Consider the following 15746-nt stretch of genomic DNA (forward strand, 5'->3'; position numbering starts at 1 on the left):
CTCCGAAGGAACGTCGGCTTTCCTGGCTTCACCAGGTTAACCAGCGCCACAGCCAACTCGGTGAGCTTCACTGACCGCTTCAGAAGCTACAGCTGGATGATGACTGCTTCCAGCGGTACCTGTGGATGACCAGCGCCCGATTCGACGACCTGCTGGGTCGGATTGGCCCACGGATGTCCCGACAGGACACCAACTACCGGAGCTCCGTCTCTGCAGCCGAACGACTGTGTGTCTGTCTCCGGTAAGTTTCATAAGCAACCGAAGATGCCATGATTCATCAGAAACATCTCTCAAATACACAATAAAGATAAATACTATATTAATCCCTGCTTTATTATTGTTTTTTATCATAAATATATTACAACTAAAATAAAAGTTAATCATTATAACAAATTATTTACTATTGTTATTTTTTGACCTCTGGAGATCTATTCTGGAAGATGAGGCTTGTTTCATTAATATTTATTGTTTTTAACTCTTATTAATAAATCATTATTTACTACTGTTAATTATTGTCATCTGGCAGATAAGGCCTGTTCTTTCTAATCTCTCCACCTTTTATGCACACGTACACACCCACATTATATATATCTGATTATCAATGATCTGAGCTTTTCTATGTTGTTCACTGTGCAGGTATCTGGCCACAGGTGACTCCTTCAGGACCACTGCTAACAGCTATGGACGAGAGGTCTTCACATCGTACTTCTCTGCAGGAGCTGTTCCATGGCTAGACATATTCCACCAGCACACCCAAAACGACTATTTTAAGAGCCAACCACATACTTCTATAGAGCAAACTTCCTATTGTATTAACATGTGTATAATAAATATGGAAGAATGAGAAGAGAAACGTCTGTCAGCTTTATTTTTAACCAGAAAGAAATAATCCAAGAAACCTCACCTCTGAAATTAATTAAAGGCATTAAAGGTCTCACAGAGAATCAATATGAGGAAACTATATATTCTTGTATGAACAAAATATATAACCTTGATGTGGTGTACACATTGCTGTTAAGATGCATTGATAGAAATTAAAAAGAAAGCAAAAGTACACTTTAAAATGTGTTTTTAATCAACAATTCTGAAAGAACACCATGTACATTAACAATATAATACCTCAATTTTAAACAAACTGTTTACTTCAATATTATAATACTTACATAATAAACAAACTAGTATAAACAACTATTCACAATGTGGTTCCTGCCATGCAAAGAGTGCCGCCCATCCAGCCCAATCCAAAACCTAATTAAAATATTCCAAATTTAGTGTTACCGGATGATAATCAAGAAGTTTAAAACTTTGAAATTTTACGTTCCCTAAATTCTGGTGGCACTTTTTGCAGGATAGGAAGCAGGTCTCTGAAAAACATCTCATCCTCAGTCAGAGCTGGTGGTGAGGAGGTGGTCTCCTGAAGGTCTGTAGGATAAGCTGCTCCACCTCTCTTGGAGAGCCTTGGCTGGGCCTCTTCTTTGCTCTTTTTCCTTCAAAATAAACAAACATTATATATATATATATATATAGAATAGCTTATCAAGTCACTGTTACTTAAATAAGATCATAGATATATTTTAATTAAACATTAAATGAGGTAATGATCAACATTGTCATCACTGATATACCAAGCATTTATAGATACATTGTGGCGGTCCACTAGGGGCACTCATCGCCAGATTGGCCAGGGTATGTGTCACGGTGGGATTGGTTGCACAATCAGGAAGTCTTGTATATATGGTGGTGTTGTCTTGTAGTGAAGCCCAACAATAAACCGCTGGCATCTACTCCGTTCTCTCCGCGCCTCTGTCTTGCCTTGCCTTCCACATTGGTGACCTCGACGTGATTTTCTTTTTCCGCTCTCGACCATGTCGCTTGCCGCTGGCGATGCCGTTCCGCTTGCGCCGGTTGTTGCTCCTGCGGTCTATGCGGCTACTGTTAAGCTTCCGGAGTTTTGGCAGCACGACCCCGAGCCCTGGTTTCAGCATATCGAGGCTCAGTTTCGGCTTCGTGGGATTACTGTGGATGACACCCGCTACTACCATGTTGTCGCTGCTCTGGATGCTCGGACTACGCGTCGCGCGATGTGCGTGTTGCCGGAACCCCCGGCGGACGGTAAATATGCCGCTATTAAGGCTTTGCTTTTAAGGCTGTATCAGCTGTCGGATGCCGAGCGGGCCGACCGGCTCCTGTCCCTCAACGGTTTGGGGGATGGTAAGCCGACGGAGCTGATGGAGAACATGCTGGCGTTGCTCGGTTCGGGGGATGCTTCCTTTTTGTTTGTGCAGCTTTTCCTCCGTCAGCTGCCGCCTCCTGTACGTACTGCGCTGGCGAGCTCGCCGCTGGTTGCTACCAAGGACTACAGGGGTTTGGCGGAGGAGGCGGACCGGATTCTGCTGGCTAACCGGCCGTGCGGCGTGCATGCCCTGCTTCCTGAGCCTTCCTGGTCGGCGCCGGACGAGGTGGGCGCTGTGGCCGCGGTGACGGACCGTCGCCGGCGGGAGGACGCGCTTTGTTTTTACCATCGGCGGTTCGGTGCTAAGGCTAAGCGCTGCGTGCCGCCGTGTGCTTTTCTGGCTCAGGGAAACGCCAGGGCCAGTGCTCAGTAGCGGCTGTGGGCGCTGGCGGGGTGGCCAAGCTGCTGTTTGTCGTGGATGACGTGTCGGGACGGCGTTGGTTGGTGGATTCCGGCGCCCAGAGGAGCATCCTGCCTGCGTCTGCCGTCGATGTGCTGAGTGACAGCCGGGGACTCCCGCTGAGTGCGGCTAATGGTACTACCATCCGTACGTTTGGCTCCAGGTCAGTGACTGTTTCTTTTTCTGGACGTCAGTTTTTGTGGGATTTTGTGATTGCCTCAGTCGCTGTGCCTATTTTGGGTGCAGATTTTTTGTGTGCTCATGGGCTGCTCGTTGATGTGTCTAATGGCCGTTTGATTGACCCTGTCTCGTTCTCCACCTACCCCTGCTCTTTGGGGGGGGCTGAACCGGTGGCCCTGCCCCGGGTTCTCGCTGTTGGGGATGTATATCAGCGCCTCCTCGCTGAGTTTCCTGATCTGACTGTGCCGACGTTTTCGGCAGCAGTCGCTAAGCACGGCGTGGAGCACTTCATCCCTACAGTTGGGCCGCCCGTCTTTGCTCGTTCGCGGCGTCTGGACTCTGCTAAGCTGTCCCTGGCGAAGGAGGAGTTTGCAACTATGGAGCGCTTGGGGATCGTACGGCGCTCCGACAGTCCATGGGCCTCGCCTCTGCACATGGTGCCCAAGCCCGGGGGGCGGTGGCGGCCGTGTGGTGATTTCCGGCGGCTGAATGCTGTCACCACACCAGACCGCTATCCTATCCCGCACATTCAGGATTTCTCTGCGCAGCTCGCTGGAGCTTCCGTTTTTTCCAAAGTGGATTTAGTGCGGGGCTACCATCAGGTGCCTGTGCATGAAGCGGATGTTTCCAAAACTGCTATTATAACCCCATTTGGATTATTCGAATTTTTGCGGATGCCCTTTGGCCTGCGGGGGGCCGCGCAGACCTTTCAACGACTCATGGACTCTGTGTTACGGGATTTACCTTTTCTGTTTGTTTATTTGGATGACATTTTGGTTGCCAGTGCTTCGGCAGCCGAACATCTGGAGCATCTGCGTCTGTTGTTTAGGCGGCTGAGTTCTCATGGCCTGATTGTCAACCCAGCAAAGTGTCAGTTTGGGCTCTCTGACATTGATTTCCTCGGCCACCGGGTGTCCTCGCTGGGGGCTGCTCCGCTACCTGCACGGGTGGAGGCAGTTACGGGTTTTCCACGCCCGTCTACTGTCAAGCAGCTCCAGGAGTTCCTGGGCATGGTGAACTTTTATAATCGGTTCATCCCTCGTGCTGCTCACCTCATGCATCCCCTGTATGAGGCTCTTCGCGGGATGAAGGGGTCGCAGGAAGTGGCCTGGTCCTCTGACAGGTTGCAGGCGTTCGAGGCGGCCAGGGCCGCTCTGGCGGGGGCTGCCTTGTTGGCGCATCCCTCTCCCTCGGCTCCACTGGCTCTCACTACAGATGCGTCGGACATTGCTGTGGGCGCGGTGTGTGAGCAGTGGGTGGCTGGAGCATGGCAGCCCCTCGCTTTCTTCAGCAGGCAGCTCCGCACTGCAGAGAGGAGATACAGCACGTTCGACAGGGAGCTCCTGGCTCTTTTCCTCGCCACTCGTCATTTCCGTTTCCTGTTGGAGGGCCGCCGGTTCACGGCGTTTGTGGATCATAAGCCGTTGACCTTTGCCCTGGTCAAAGTCTCGGATCCTTGGTCTGCCCGCCAGCAGCGGCAGCTGGCCGCAATCTCAGAGTTTACCACGGACATTCAACACGTTGCTGGTAAGCACAATGGGGTGGCGGACTGTCTGTCTCGTGTGTTGGTTTCCTCTGTGCATCTAGGCTTGGATTATTCGGCTATGGCGGTGGATCAGGACGGCGATGCAGATCTCCAGGCCTGTCGTTCTGCTGTGACGGGTTTGCAGCTCGTGGACGTGCCCTGCCATGAGGATGGGACCACTCTGCTGTGCGACGTGGCCACCGGACAGCCGCGGCCTCTGGTTCCTGTAGGCTGGCGTCGCAGGATCTTCGATGCTGTTCACGCCTTGTCTCATCCCGGTGTTAAGGCGTCTGTGAAGCTGGTGAGCGCTAAGTTCGTCTGGCCCAGGTTGCGCAGAGACGTCAAAGGATGGGCCGCTGCCTGCGTGCCTTGTCAGCGGGCTAAGGTCCACCAACACGTCAGGGCTCCGCTGGAGCCTTTTCTGGTGCCGGAAAGGCGTTTTGACCACGTGCACGTGGATTTGGTCGGTCCTTTGCCCCCTTCTCGTGGCTGCACGCATCTCCTGACTATGGTGGATAGAACCACTCGGTGGCCGGAGGTGGTGCCCCTGGAATCTACATCGACGGACGTGGTGGGCCGGGCCTTCATCTCTGCTTGGGTCTCGCGGTTCGGCACACCTGCGGATTTGACTTCGGACAGGGGGGCCCAATTCACATCGGGGCTGTGGGACGCCATGGCTGTGGGCCTGGGGGTGCGGCTCCATCGCACTACAGCCTACAACCCCCAGGCGAATGGCCTCTGTGAGCGTTTCCATCGCTCCCTCAAGGCCGCTCTTCGGGCCAGCCTCACGGATGGGGGCTGGGTTGACCGTTTGCCGTGGGTCATGTTGGGCCTGCGCTCTGCTCCCAAAGAGGATCTTCAGTCTTCTGTCGCTGAACTGGTGTATGGGCAGCCTCTGAGGGTCCCGGGGGATTTCCTGCCTGCTGCCTCGGCTCCGGCGGTCCCGATGGCCCCTCGTCTGCCCATTGAGGGGGCCGCAGGGGCGCTGGCTCCGGTTCCTGTGCACCACTGTTTGCCTCGTTTCCGAGTGCCGAGGGATCTCCTGTCATCGAGATTTGTGTTTCTCCGGCGTGGTGGCCACCGCTCCCCGCTCCCCGCTCCAACCTCCATACGATGGGCCCTTTCGGGTTGTGGAGGCGGGGCCTAAGAACTTTGTCATTGACTTTGGTGGTCGCCTGGAGCGGGTCTCTGTTGATCGTCTGAAGCCTGCTCACCAGGACCCCGACGGGTTGATGGTTCCGGCCCTGCCTCCTCGCCGGGGTCGTCCTCCTGCTGCTGCTGCTACTGCTCCTGCTGCTGTTCCTGCTTCTGCTGCTCCTGCTGCTGCTACGGACTCTGTTCCCCGCCTGGTTTTGTTGCCGGGTGTGCCCCCTCGTCCGGGTCGAGCCCGCCGCCGTCGTGGTCGCCCCCCGCGCCTGCTGGTGTCTGACCCTCCTGGGACTTTGCGAGTCAGCCGTTATGGTCGTCCTATTAGACCTCCTCGGGGGACTTGAGGTGCTTTTGCCCGTTCTGGGTTCATGTTTTGTTTTTTGATATGTTGTCCTTTCTTTGACGTGTTGGTGCTGGGTTTTGTTGTGCCTGGTGCCCATTCTGTCGTTTCGGGGGGGGCCTGTGTGGCGGTCCACTAGGGGCACTCATCGCCAGATTGGCCAGGGTATGTGTCACGGTGGGATTGGTTGCACAATCAGGAAGTCTTGTATATATGGTGGTGTTGTCTTGTAGTGAAGCCCAACAATAAACCGCTGGCATCTACTCCGTTCTCTCCGCGCCTCTGTCTTGCCTTGCCTTCCACAACATTTTATTTATAACAGAATGCAAAACAACTTCTGTCATGTTCATATCAGATGGTTTGGCTGCACTTGTTTCTGCAGGAGATGCTGCTGCAGCACCATCATCATCATCATCATCATCTTCTTCTCCTGCTCCCTGAGCACTATCTGTTCCCCCTCCCTGTCCTTCTCCATCACTCATCTGATTGTTTACCTCTGAGTGACAGCAAACAATATATGAAACACATTACTGTACATTTTAAATCATTATACTAGATTTAGATCCCCCCACTAGAAGAAGCCCTGTGATGCATAAAGGCCTGAATATTAACCTGGTATATATTTCTACATGTCTGCACTGATAAACAAACCTCCAGTCTCTGATGGTTGACCATACTCTGTGGTCCTGTCTTCCTCAACCCTCTACCCCATGTTGCTGCTTGTCTCTCACGGTGAAACAAAGGGGTCGATGAAGGACATGACCACAGGGTATTTCCACCGTTTGGATGTTCCTGCAGCTGACCCACTACGCTTCTCCTGACTTTTTTTTCCTCTCATAACCCATAAGTGAAAATAACTGGTGTTAGCGGCTAATGCTATCATTAGCTAATGCTATCCTCACTCACTGCCGACTTTCAAAGATGAAAACTACAGAGAGAACATTTACCTGCTGCTCCACCTCCTCGCTGATTCTCCTCCACACCAAATCCTTCCTGGTCCTGGTTAAAATAACAGGCCGTGTCATACAGCTCCCGGTGGTCACACACCGCTACCATTAGCTTCTCCTCAATGGTTGAACGGGTGAAAATACTGGTTTCCGTGTTGCCTGCCTGACGTCATTGCCAACAAGGACTCTGATTGGCTTTCGCGCCTGCGCGTCACGCGAAACTGCCGCTGGAGTTCAATATTTTCAACTCAAGCGAACGGCGAACAACGCGAAAATCGGGAGCGCGCTTGCCGCAGCATTCGCGTTCAACGCGCGAAACAGTTCGCGCCGCCCCACCGGCGAATAATTCGCCTCCCAGCGCGTCTAAACCATTGACTTTGCATGTAATCTGTTCGCTTGTGCCGCAGAAACCGCGTTTGGTGTGAACGTAGCATAAGGTGGTTTTCTGATCTATGGTGAGCTGTGGTAGGTTTAAGTTATTGAGGAAGGTTTTAATATCTTCAGGGTCAGGGTTTAAGTTAGATGAGTATAGATTTTGATAATCATGAAAAACCTTATTAATGTCCTGAGGTAAGTTTAAAGTTTGACCTGAATTGTCAGAAATTGCTGCTATAAAGGAATTTTTTTTGTTGTGTTTGAGCTGATTTGCTAAATATTTGCCTGATTTATTATTGTAATCAAAGTTTTTGTATAGCAAATGTTGCAGAATAAAATAATATTTTTAGATAAGATGATATCCAAATTAATTTTTGTATTTCGGAGATTTTTGAATAAAAGTTCAGACAGGTTAGCTGCGTATTCTTCTGTAAGTTTCTTAATTCTTTCTTCAATCGTTTTTTGTGCTATCTGTTCCTGTTTTTTCTTGTAAGAAGAGTATGATATAATCTTCCCTCTGATGACAGCCTTGCCGGTTTCCCAAAGTAAGGACGGTGACATTTCCAGAGAATCGTTTGTTAATAGAAAGTTCTCCCATTCTTCTCTTATAATTTTTCCAAATTCACTGTCATTAAGTAATGAAGTATTAAAGCGCCACAGAGAGGATGATTTCTGCTTAGAGTCACACTTCAGGGTGAGGGATATTGGCGCATGATCGCTAATAATTATAGGAAGTATTTTAGAGGAAATCTTATGTGCGATGGAATTGTTTGAAAGAAAGAAGTCAATTCGGGAGAAGGATTTATGTACAGGGGAGAAAAAGGTGTATTCTTTTTTAGTTGGGTTGTTCAGTCTCCATACGTCACCTATTCCACAATCTTCCATGTAATTCATTAGTACTTTAGCAGATCGGGATGGTTTTGTATTCGGGCACTTACTGGATCTGTCCAATGATGTGTTGAGTGCCAGATTGAAGTCACCTCTGATGATTAATGATGAGTCTGCAGAAAGGTCTGATAACTCTGAAAAAACTCTATGGAAGAAATCAGGGTCATCATTATTGGGGGCATAGAGATTTAGAATTGTGAAACATTGAATTGCAGGTGAAGATGATTAAAGCTGATCACGTTTTTCACGGAGGGCCGCTGCGCTACACAAAACACGGGCGGAGCTTTACAGGCACAGCGAAGTTAAACTGGAACTAGAGGTTCTGTAGTTAAGAGTCAGTGATGATTTGCGTTGTTTTAGAGGGTGTTTGTGGTGATTTAAAGATGAGTTTAATGCAGGCAGGACAGGATGAGAAGGCGGTGCACCTAATAAGCGGTCCCAGGAAACATTTCACCATAAAAACATTCTTTGCACCACGGTGACGGCGTTTCATGCCGATTTTGTCCATTTCCGCATTTAAATGTTTTTATTGGTCAATTCCGCGATTCCGTTAGCGTGGATTTTATAGAGCCCTAAAAGTTTTTTCAGGCATTCTTGGCTAAATTGAGGAACAAATGGCCTGTGGTTCTTGCTAATTTCTGACATGGGAATTTTTCGTTTTTAACATGGGAAAGCACATTCCTATTAGGGACAGGCTCTTCGACATTTTAGTCATCAGTCATACCAAGTCTGTATTACTCGTTGAACATATTTTACTACTAGTGTCACATGCAGTCCTGATTATTGTGGCAACATATATTACAGGGATGTTTTCATTAGTATTTTTTTAGTTAGGATAGTAATTGTAGTTTTAAATCCAAATCGATGTTGTAATTTTAAGTGCACATTTTCAATGTAATCTTTTATGCCTCCTTGTTTTTTTTCAGAGGACGGTGTTGAAGACAACTTACCTCGTTTCCTACTGTGTGGACACATTTACTGCACAGTTTGCCTGCAGTCTATCGAGTGTGACAATGTCATTAAATGTCCTGAGTGTGAGGTAAAGTGGACACGGGCACAAATTGAAGTGAACATATTCAGCATTAGCTGATGAGGGGGTCATCCTCTTACTTACAAGATGAATAAAAGATTCTCTCCTCAGTTATCCAATTATGGTTGGCAGCTAACTAAACTTTGTGTTTCAAATGGGGATGCTCCGAAATGAAAATTTTTGGTTGAAGCTGAATAAAATATAAACACTTAACCGAATATTGAATGCGGTTAAGTTTTTCACTATTTTTTTTAATAGTGCATAAATAGCCTAAAATAAATTTTTAGACATGTTTTTTTCAAAGAAAGTAAATGTTTATTGAATATTCTGACATTTTTTAAATATTCCAGTATCCTTTGCTTTTCAAAAAAAGCACAACAAAGTTTTTCATTTATATTAGCCCTTCAAATAAAATAAAACATGCATTAAAAAAAAGAAATGGTTTTAATAATGGTTTTGCTACTGTGATCCCTTTATCCTCATTCAGAGGGCCAAAGTTGTTTCCTCCCTCCCTTGTTATTCCATATTTTGTAAAAAGTCAGCTCCAAACGGGCAAGTTGGATTTTGCCCACGTTAGCAGGTGACGTCACCTAACACGCCTCCTAGAATGTTAGCTCCTCCCTCTCCAACTGTCCAACAGCTAAAACAACACTGCTGTTTAATGTAAAATATATATTATACTTTATTGCCATATATGTAAATGCAAACTGCACTACTGGATGCCCAAACTGCACTACTTTTTCTGCTGCTGATCGTGTTGGGAGTCGCTGCTTGGAGCCACGGACCCACTATTTACTCTCATCAGCTGTTAGCACTCCGTGCTAATTCTACACCAGTCTATGCAGCGACACCCGGTCTAGCGTAAGGAGGAAACGAACTTAAGGCCGAATGTTGCTTTTTCTTTTTGCAATATTCGGCCGAATATATTCGGTGGCCGAATCTTCGGTGCATCCCTAGTTTCAAATATTTAATAGTGAAGATGTTTAGCATAGTGAGTATAAGGGTAATCTAATCCTATATCTTTGTAGGTTGTCTCCACACTTTCTGAGAGGGGAGTGTTTGGACTACAAGAGGATAGCAGGATCATAGGCCTCATTTACACGACTAAAATAAACCGGATGAAAGGGTAAAATCCACTATTTCCCTTTTGATTTAGCCCATTGTGACTAATGTTACGTTCTTCTAAATTCCCATGTATGTGATCACAGAATGTGCCTTGTCGATTGACTGGTTATTTTCTTCTTGTGCTCCTATTTCCTGTAGCAGCCCGGTGAAAAGTTCCAAACATCGCCAAAGAAACCAAATTCCCAGAGATGTTCCTGCTCAGAATACAAAGGAGGTATGTTTGGATGATTACAGATTTTCCTAAAAGTATCTAAATAATAGTTTCAGCATGTGATGCGATGGGTACCTATTAAGGTGCGTTCAAACCGAACGCGACTTCAGCAATTATAGTTGCTTAAATCGCCCATGATGAGTCGCTTGAATATATTCACGCTTTTTGCTCAGGTTGTCTACATTGCCACTGAAGTGACGTAAGGAGAAAGTAATTGCCGATTGGATATCACGACACTTGAAACGTTTAAAATGTTCAGGTTTGAGCGACTTAGCGACTCCGATCACATGATAGTTGCTGTAATTGTGAGTCATTTACATTGATTTTTAATGTAATATAGACTCTGAAGTTGTTTTCAGTGTTAACGCAACTTTAGGGTTGTTCCAATCAGCATATTTGGCCTTCTATCCCAATCCAATTTTTTATTATTGAATATCTGCCGTTACTGGGTCCTGATCAGATGTTCATAAGTACTTGGATTAGAATTTCCATTGTTTATGTTTACAAACATAACTGAAGTAAAGAGAATAACTATGTCTTAAAGGGGACACATTATGCATTTTTTTTCACCCATCTCCATTTGTTCTAAGAACCCCAAAAACTACCTCATTTGTAGTTAAAACAACATGTTTGTATTGTTTCACAGGTATTGTTCAATGTTTTACAATAAGATAAGATTGAAACATTCAAGGTGTATGATGTCAGTTATAAAAAAAAATCGGGATCGGCCAAAATTGGTATCGGCCAGTCAGGCTTTTAAAAAAAAAAATCAGTGATCGGCCAGAAAATTGCAATCGGTGCACCCCTGATATATTCGTTATGATAGGAATTTTTAATATACCGCCATACCAGTAGGGTTGGGCATTGTTTGGATTTTAACAATTCTGATTCCCAATTTTGATTCCTGTTCTGAACAATTCTTGATTCCAATTCTTTGAGTTGTGCAGGTCAACAGGTCACATGTTTCACAGGGGAATTTTTTAATTTGAAAAAGCCTTTACCCAGGCCATTTTTATTAATTCAGTTAGTTGATACAGCTTCATTTGGTCACTGTACTGTAGCTAGGGTATTCAATTACAAAGGTTCTCAACTGTAACTGTAAAACTGAAACTTGCTGAAATAATACTACAAACAAGTTGGCTGCAGTCTAAAAAACAAAGAGCTGCAGCCCAGGTAGATGTGAAACTAAAACAAATATAAACTCAAACCCTGGAGCGGTCATGTGACAAATCAATCAACAGTTCTTGTTGAGAAAGATTATTATTATTCTGGATACACTGGAAACAGAAACCTTTTAGTAAATAGTTATATTTTGAATGTGTTTATATTGTAGAGAAGATATTATATACATAAATGTAATTGAAGTCTAAAGCCACAAAAATTGCACCACTTTAAAAAGAAAATAAACTAATATAAGACCTCTTTACATGGAGTAAAGGACAAAAGAGCAGGGGAAACTTTGGACATTTTTGAATCCTTAAATCTATTGATTAAGGTAAAAGTACCCCGAGTGTTTTTTTTATGTAAATTGTATATGACTGAAAATAATTTGTTTTATATAAACTGGTAAATTTGTGAATTGTATATATTGTAATAGTTGTATGGAGTGTATGTATCAAAATTAAGAAAACAAAAGCAACTCCCCCGGCCGCCACTGTCTGTAATTCCGAGGCGGCAGGCCCTCCCCCGCTACAGAGAGATGCAGCAGCAGAGGACTGTCCTACACTTCCTCATTTAGCAGGGCAAAATTAAAGTGGTTAATTTCTTGAATAAACTACATTCTGGGTGAACTCATCCTTTAGTAACTCCCTAAGTTGATCATTTAAACCGTAGAAGCGGCGCTGTCTATGATATGGCCGGAAAAGAAGGGAGCAGCGCTTTCTCCCTCACAGACTGCAGTCACTACAGTTCCAGTGCCTTCTGAATGCACATTATACAAACCCCGTGGAACAAACAAAAAACTGCGGAAACAAACTAGTGCGGGCATTTAGGAATCAAAAATACAAATCAAACATCTTCGTAACGGTTCCGGAACCGGTTCCTATTTGGAACCGGTTCTCGGTGCCCAACCCTACATACCATTGTACAGTAGTCCCTCGCTATAACGCGGTTCACCTTTCGCGGCCTCAGTGTTTTGTGGATTTTTCTTTACGGTGCAATTTTGGATGCATTTTTTTTACAGCGTATGAACGCGCATTGTGTTCTGCATCCTGATTGGCTAATGCTGCATTCACCCACCAGCCGCACATCCAACTCCGTGAGTTCTCCTTCATGCCAAATACTTACTAGTCTGGTCCCCGTTATAAAGGCCGTGTCATACAGCTCCAGGTGGTAATGCACAGGTTCTACTCTATGGTTGAATGGGTGTCCATGTTGACGTGACGTTATCGTCAACAAAGACTCTGAATGCATTTGGCATCTATGTCTGATCTCTAGCAGTGTGACTCATGTTTGAAAACAGGTTTATGTTTTATAAATCTATAAAGGTTTGAACTTTGAGTGTGTTTAAACAAGAGAGAAATGTTAATTCCTGTCTGAGAAAAGTGTATAAAGTGTGTGGTGAGGGGTTTTACAGCCTTAAAACATGTATAATTGTAAAAAATAAAGCTGACTACTTTGCGGATTTCGCCTATTGTGGGTTGTTTTTAGAATGTAACCCCCACGATAAACGAGGGACTACTGTATTTGATTACACAACAATCGGAATGCTACTCTGCGCCGCGTTTCAGCCATTTTGGACAAAGCGGCTGAGCGCTCTGTCACGTCCCACAGAGTGCATCTCTCTCGCTCTCTCTCTCGCTCCGTGGGTGAGCAGACGGTGCAAGCATGGAGGGACCAGAACTAGTTATTTTTACAGAGGCTATTAATGACAAATAAAATCAAGATATAACACTTTGTTAACCTAAAATAAATCACGTTGTGCAGTGACTCAGCATCTTCCTGCTTCACCTCCTGCGACATCTACAGACCATCAACTTTACTTGCACCTGTTGCTAACCTTAAGTTTTAAATCCCCGGTAAGATAACTAAACCAACAAAAACACTTTTCTGGAAGAAAATAGAGATTAGACTCCATGCTAATGCTACACCAGCCTATGCAGCGAGACCCGACATCACTTGTGAATTGAGAAGGAAACAATGGGGATGTTTACAGATTCGTGGCTCACCACTCGATTGTGGAATTGGACGGCTTCCAACTTTTACGCTGTGACTGAGAGCGGTAAGCGGAAAGGAGAGAGTCTGGCTGTGTGTGTGTGGGGAAAGGAGGACTCAAAATCACTGCACGTTGTTTGATTGGCTGTTTTTGCAGTATTCGGCTGAATATATTCGGTGCATCCCTACTGGTTTCAGTGTTGTTTTTGTAGTTTTGTAATAGGAAACCAATGTTGAGGTGTCACTAAAGTAAAAAAAAATGCTTCAAAGTCACTAACTGAAATTATAAAAGTATCTCTCACCCACACACAAACAAGCGCGTGCGTGCACACACACAAACATGCACGCACTCACAAACGTATGCACGCACACACTATTGCTAGCATTATGTGAGCTACCTGAGAGGCTAATGTTTCCTCCCTTCAAAAGAGAACAAATGCAGGATGTTATAGTGACTTACCTGCTGTTGAGCTACTTTACGTCTGTCAAACTGGTTTCATTTAAATACCGCATCCGCTCTGCATTCAACTCGCTCGGCAGGTGAAGCAAACAAATTATGAAAATTGTAAACACATCGATTTTTATTGATTCGTTGTTGTCTTACTCTGTAGTCATTGTTTGTGTGAGCTTTCGACTGAAGGGAATCTTATCTCTATGTCACAACCCATATATGGTAGGGCGGGCGATATGACCTTTTTTAAATATCAATATTTTCAAGCTATATCTCAATATACGATATACCTTATAACGATATTTTTGCCCTTGCCTTGAGATGATGCTTTGATGCATACAACCAAACCAGAATGGCAATATTCAAAATATATTGATGTTTTCTCTGTGATGTAATTGGGGTTTCCCCTATTATAGCATAGTGTACCTGTTAGTCAAACTCTTAAAACAAGGTAAGTCAGTTAAAGCCCCATGCTAAATGTCACACATGGACCTTTATTAACAGAGTTGTAGAGAAAAATATCAAAATTTAGAAAACAAATGATTTGCATTTGTCTACATTTCAACTTTTTTTTTTAAATTATTATAATTAACTATCAATTATTTATTATTATTGATAATTGTGAATTTATCAGATACTATTATCCAAAGTGACATACAGAATATATAAACAGTTACCACTACTAACGCGCACACAGATACATACGCGCGCTGTGATGATCGTCTTCTGACTGTTCCTTTAAGAGCCATGGTAACGTAAGGTCAGAGTTTAAGTGATGGGAATTCCGGCTCTTTTTAGAGGACCGGCTCTTTTGGCTCGGCTCCTAAAATTATGCGCTATATGAATTACTGGGCGACCGTGGCTCAGGTGGTAGAGGGTTGTCTTCAGATCGAGAGGTTGGGGGTTCGATCCCAGTACCAAATGTTTATTATATAAGTACACCTTTATTTATACACGCTACAGAGTGGTTAAAAAGATTGAGTGCAAAAACCAACATTTAACTATTTACAAATTACCTTAACTAATTTTTAGCTTTTTACTACTAAACAAATTTAATGTGAAACAACATTCAGAAGCTTATATAATCACAACAAAATATGCATTAAAATGCAAAAAACAAAATGAAAAAAAATCTGCATCCAGATAATTATTTTCTCCTTCAGTGAAGATCAGCATTTAGAAAAATCAATTGCCTCAGCTTTGAGAAGTTGACCCTGTGGGGTACGCTGATTTTGCTGCACGCGACAGTAGCCACTGAATTGACATTTGAGCAAACAGGAAGTGATGTCGCGCCCGCAGACAGTTACCAAGAGCGAGCAGAAAATGATGGCGCACGTAAACGAGCACGAGAATTCACCTCATAGAGCAGGGGTGGCCAATCCTGGTCCTCAAGAGCCACTATCCAGCATGTTTTAGATGTTTCCCTCTTCCAACACACAGAGCTTGATGATGAGGTTTTAGTAGGTTCTACAGATAGATATGTGAATATAGAAATTAAAAAAATAAATAAAGTCAACCCTTTTTTTTATTGCTTTCAGTTGGTAGATATGGAGAAGAATGAGAGGAAGGTGGATGAAGCTTTAATCGTGGCTGCAGAAAACCTTGCCCAGCTGGAGTGCATCAATGAGGTGTGAGAATTATTGAGAAGAAAAAAAATTCTTTACTGTTTGGCTGCTGTTTTTTTTTTTTTTTTTTTGAAAGGATTAAAAGCTGGTTATAAATCCACAACTGTATTAGTT

At 44.7% G+C, this 15746-nt stretch overlaps 1 protein-coding gene across 4 annotated transcripts in view; it reads left to right on the forward strand.

The window, feature by feature from the left end:
* The window catches only part of rnf17 (ring finger protein 17), a 57287-nt gene that overhangs the window by 11390 nt on the left and 30151 nt on the right, over nt 1-15746 (forward strand). For 3 of the 4 annotated variants that reach the window (XM_028437001.1, XM_028437002.1, XM_028437004.1), the window contains exons 2-5: nt 8964-9076; nt 10096-10193; nt 10331-10406; nt 15546-15635. In XM_028437001.1, the coding sequence (XP_028292802.1) occupies nt 8964-9076; nt 10096-10193; nt 10331-10406; nt 15546-15635 (377 nt within the window). The remainder of the gene's footprint in view (nt 1-8963; nt 9077-10095; nt 10194-10330; nt 10407-15545; nt 15636-15746) is intronic. The other variant, XM_028437003.1, reaches the window with a different exon arrangement.

The sequence above is a fragment of the Gouania willdenowi genome, chromosome 21 (genome assembly GCF_900634775.1).
Source record: "Gouania willdenowi chromosome 21, fGouWil2.1, whole genome shotgun sequence".
NCBI lineage: Eukaryota > Metazoa > Chordata > Actinopteri > Blenniiformes > Gobiesocidae > Gouania > Gouania willdenowi.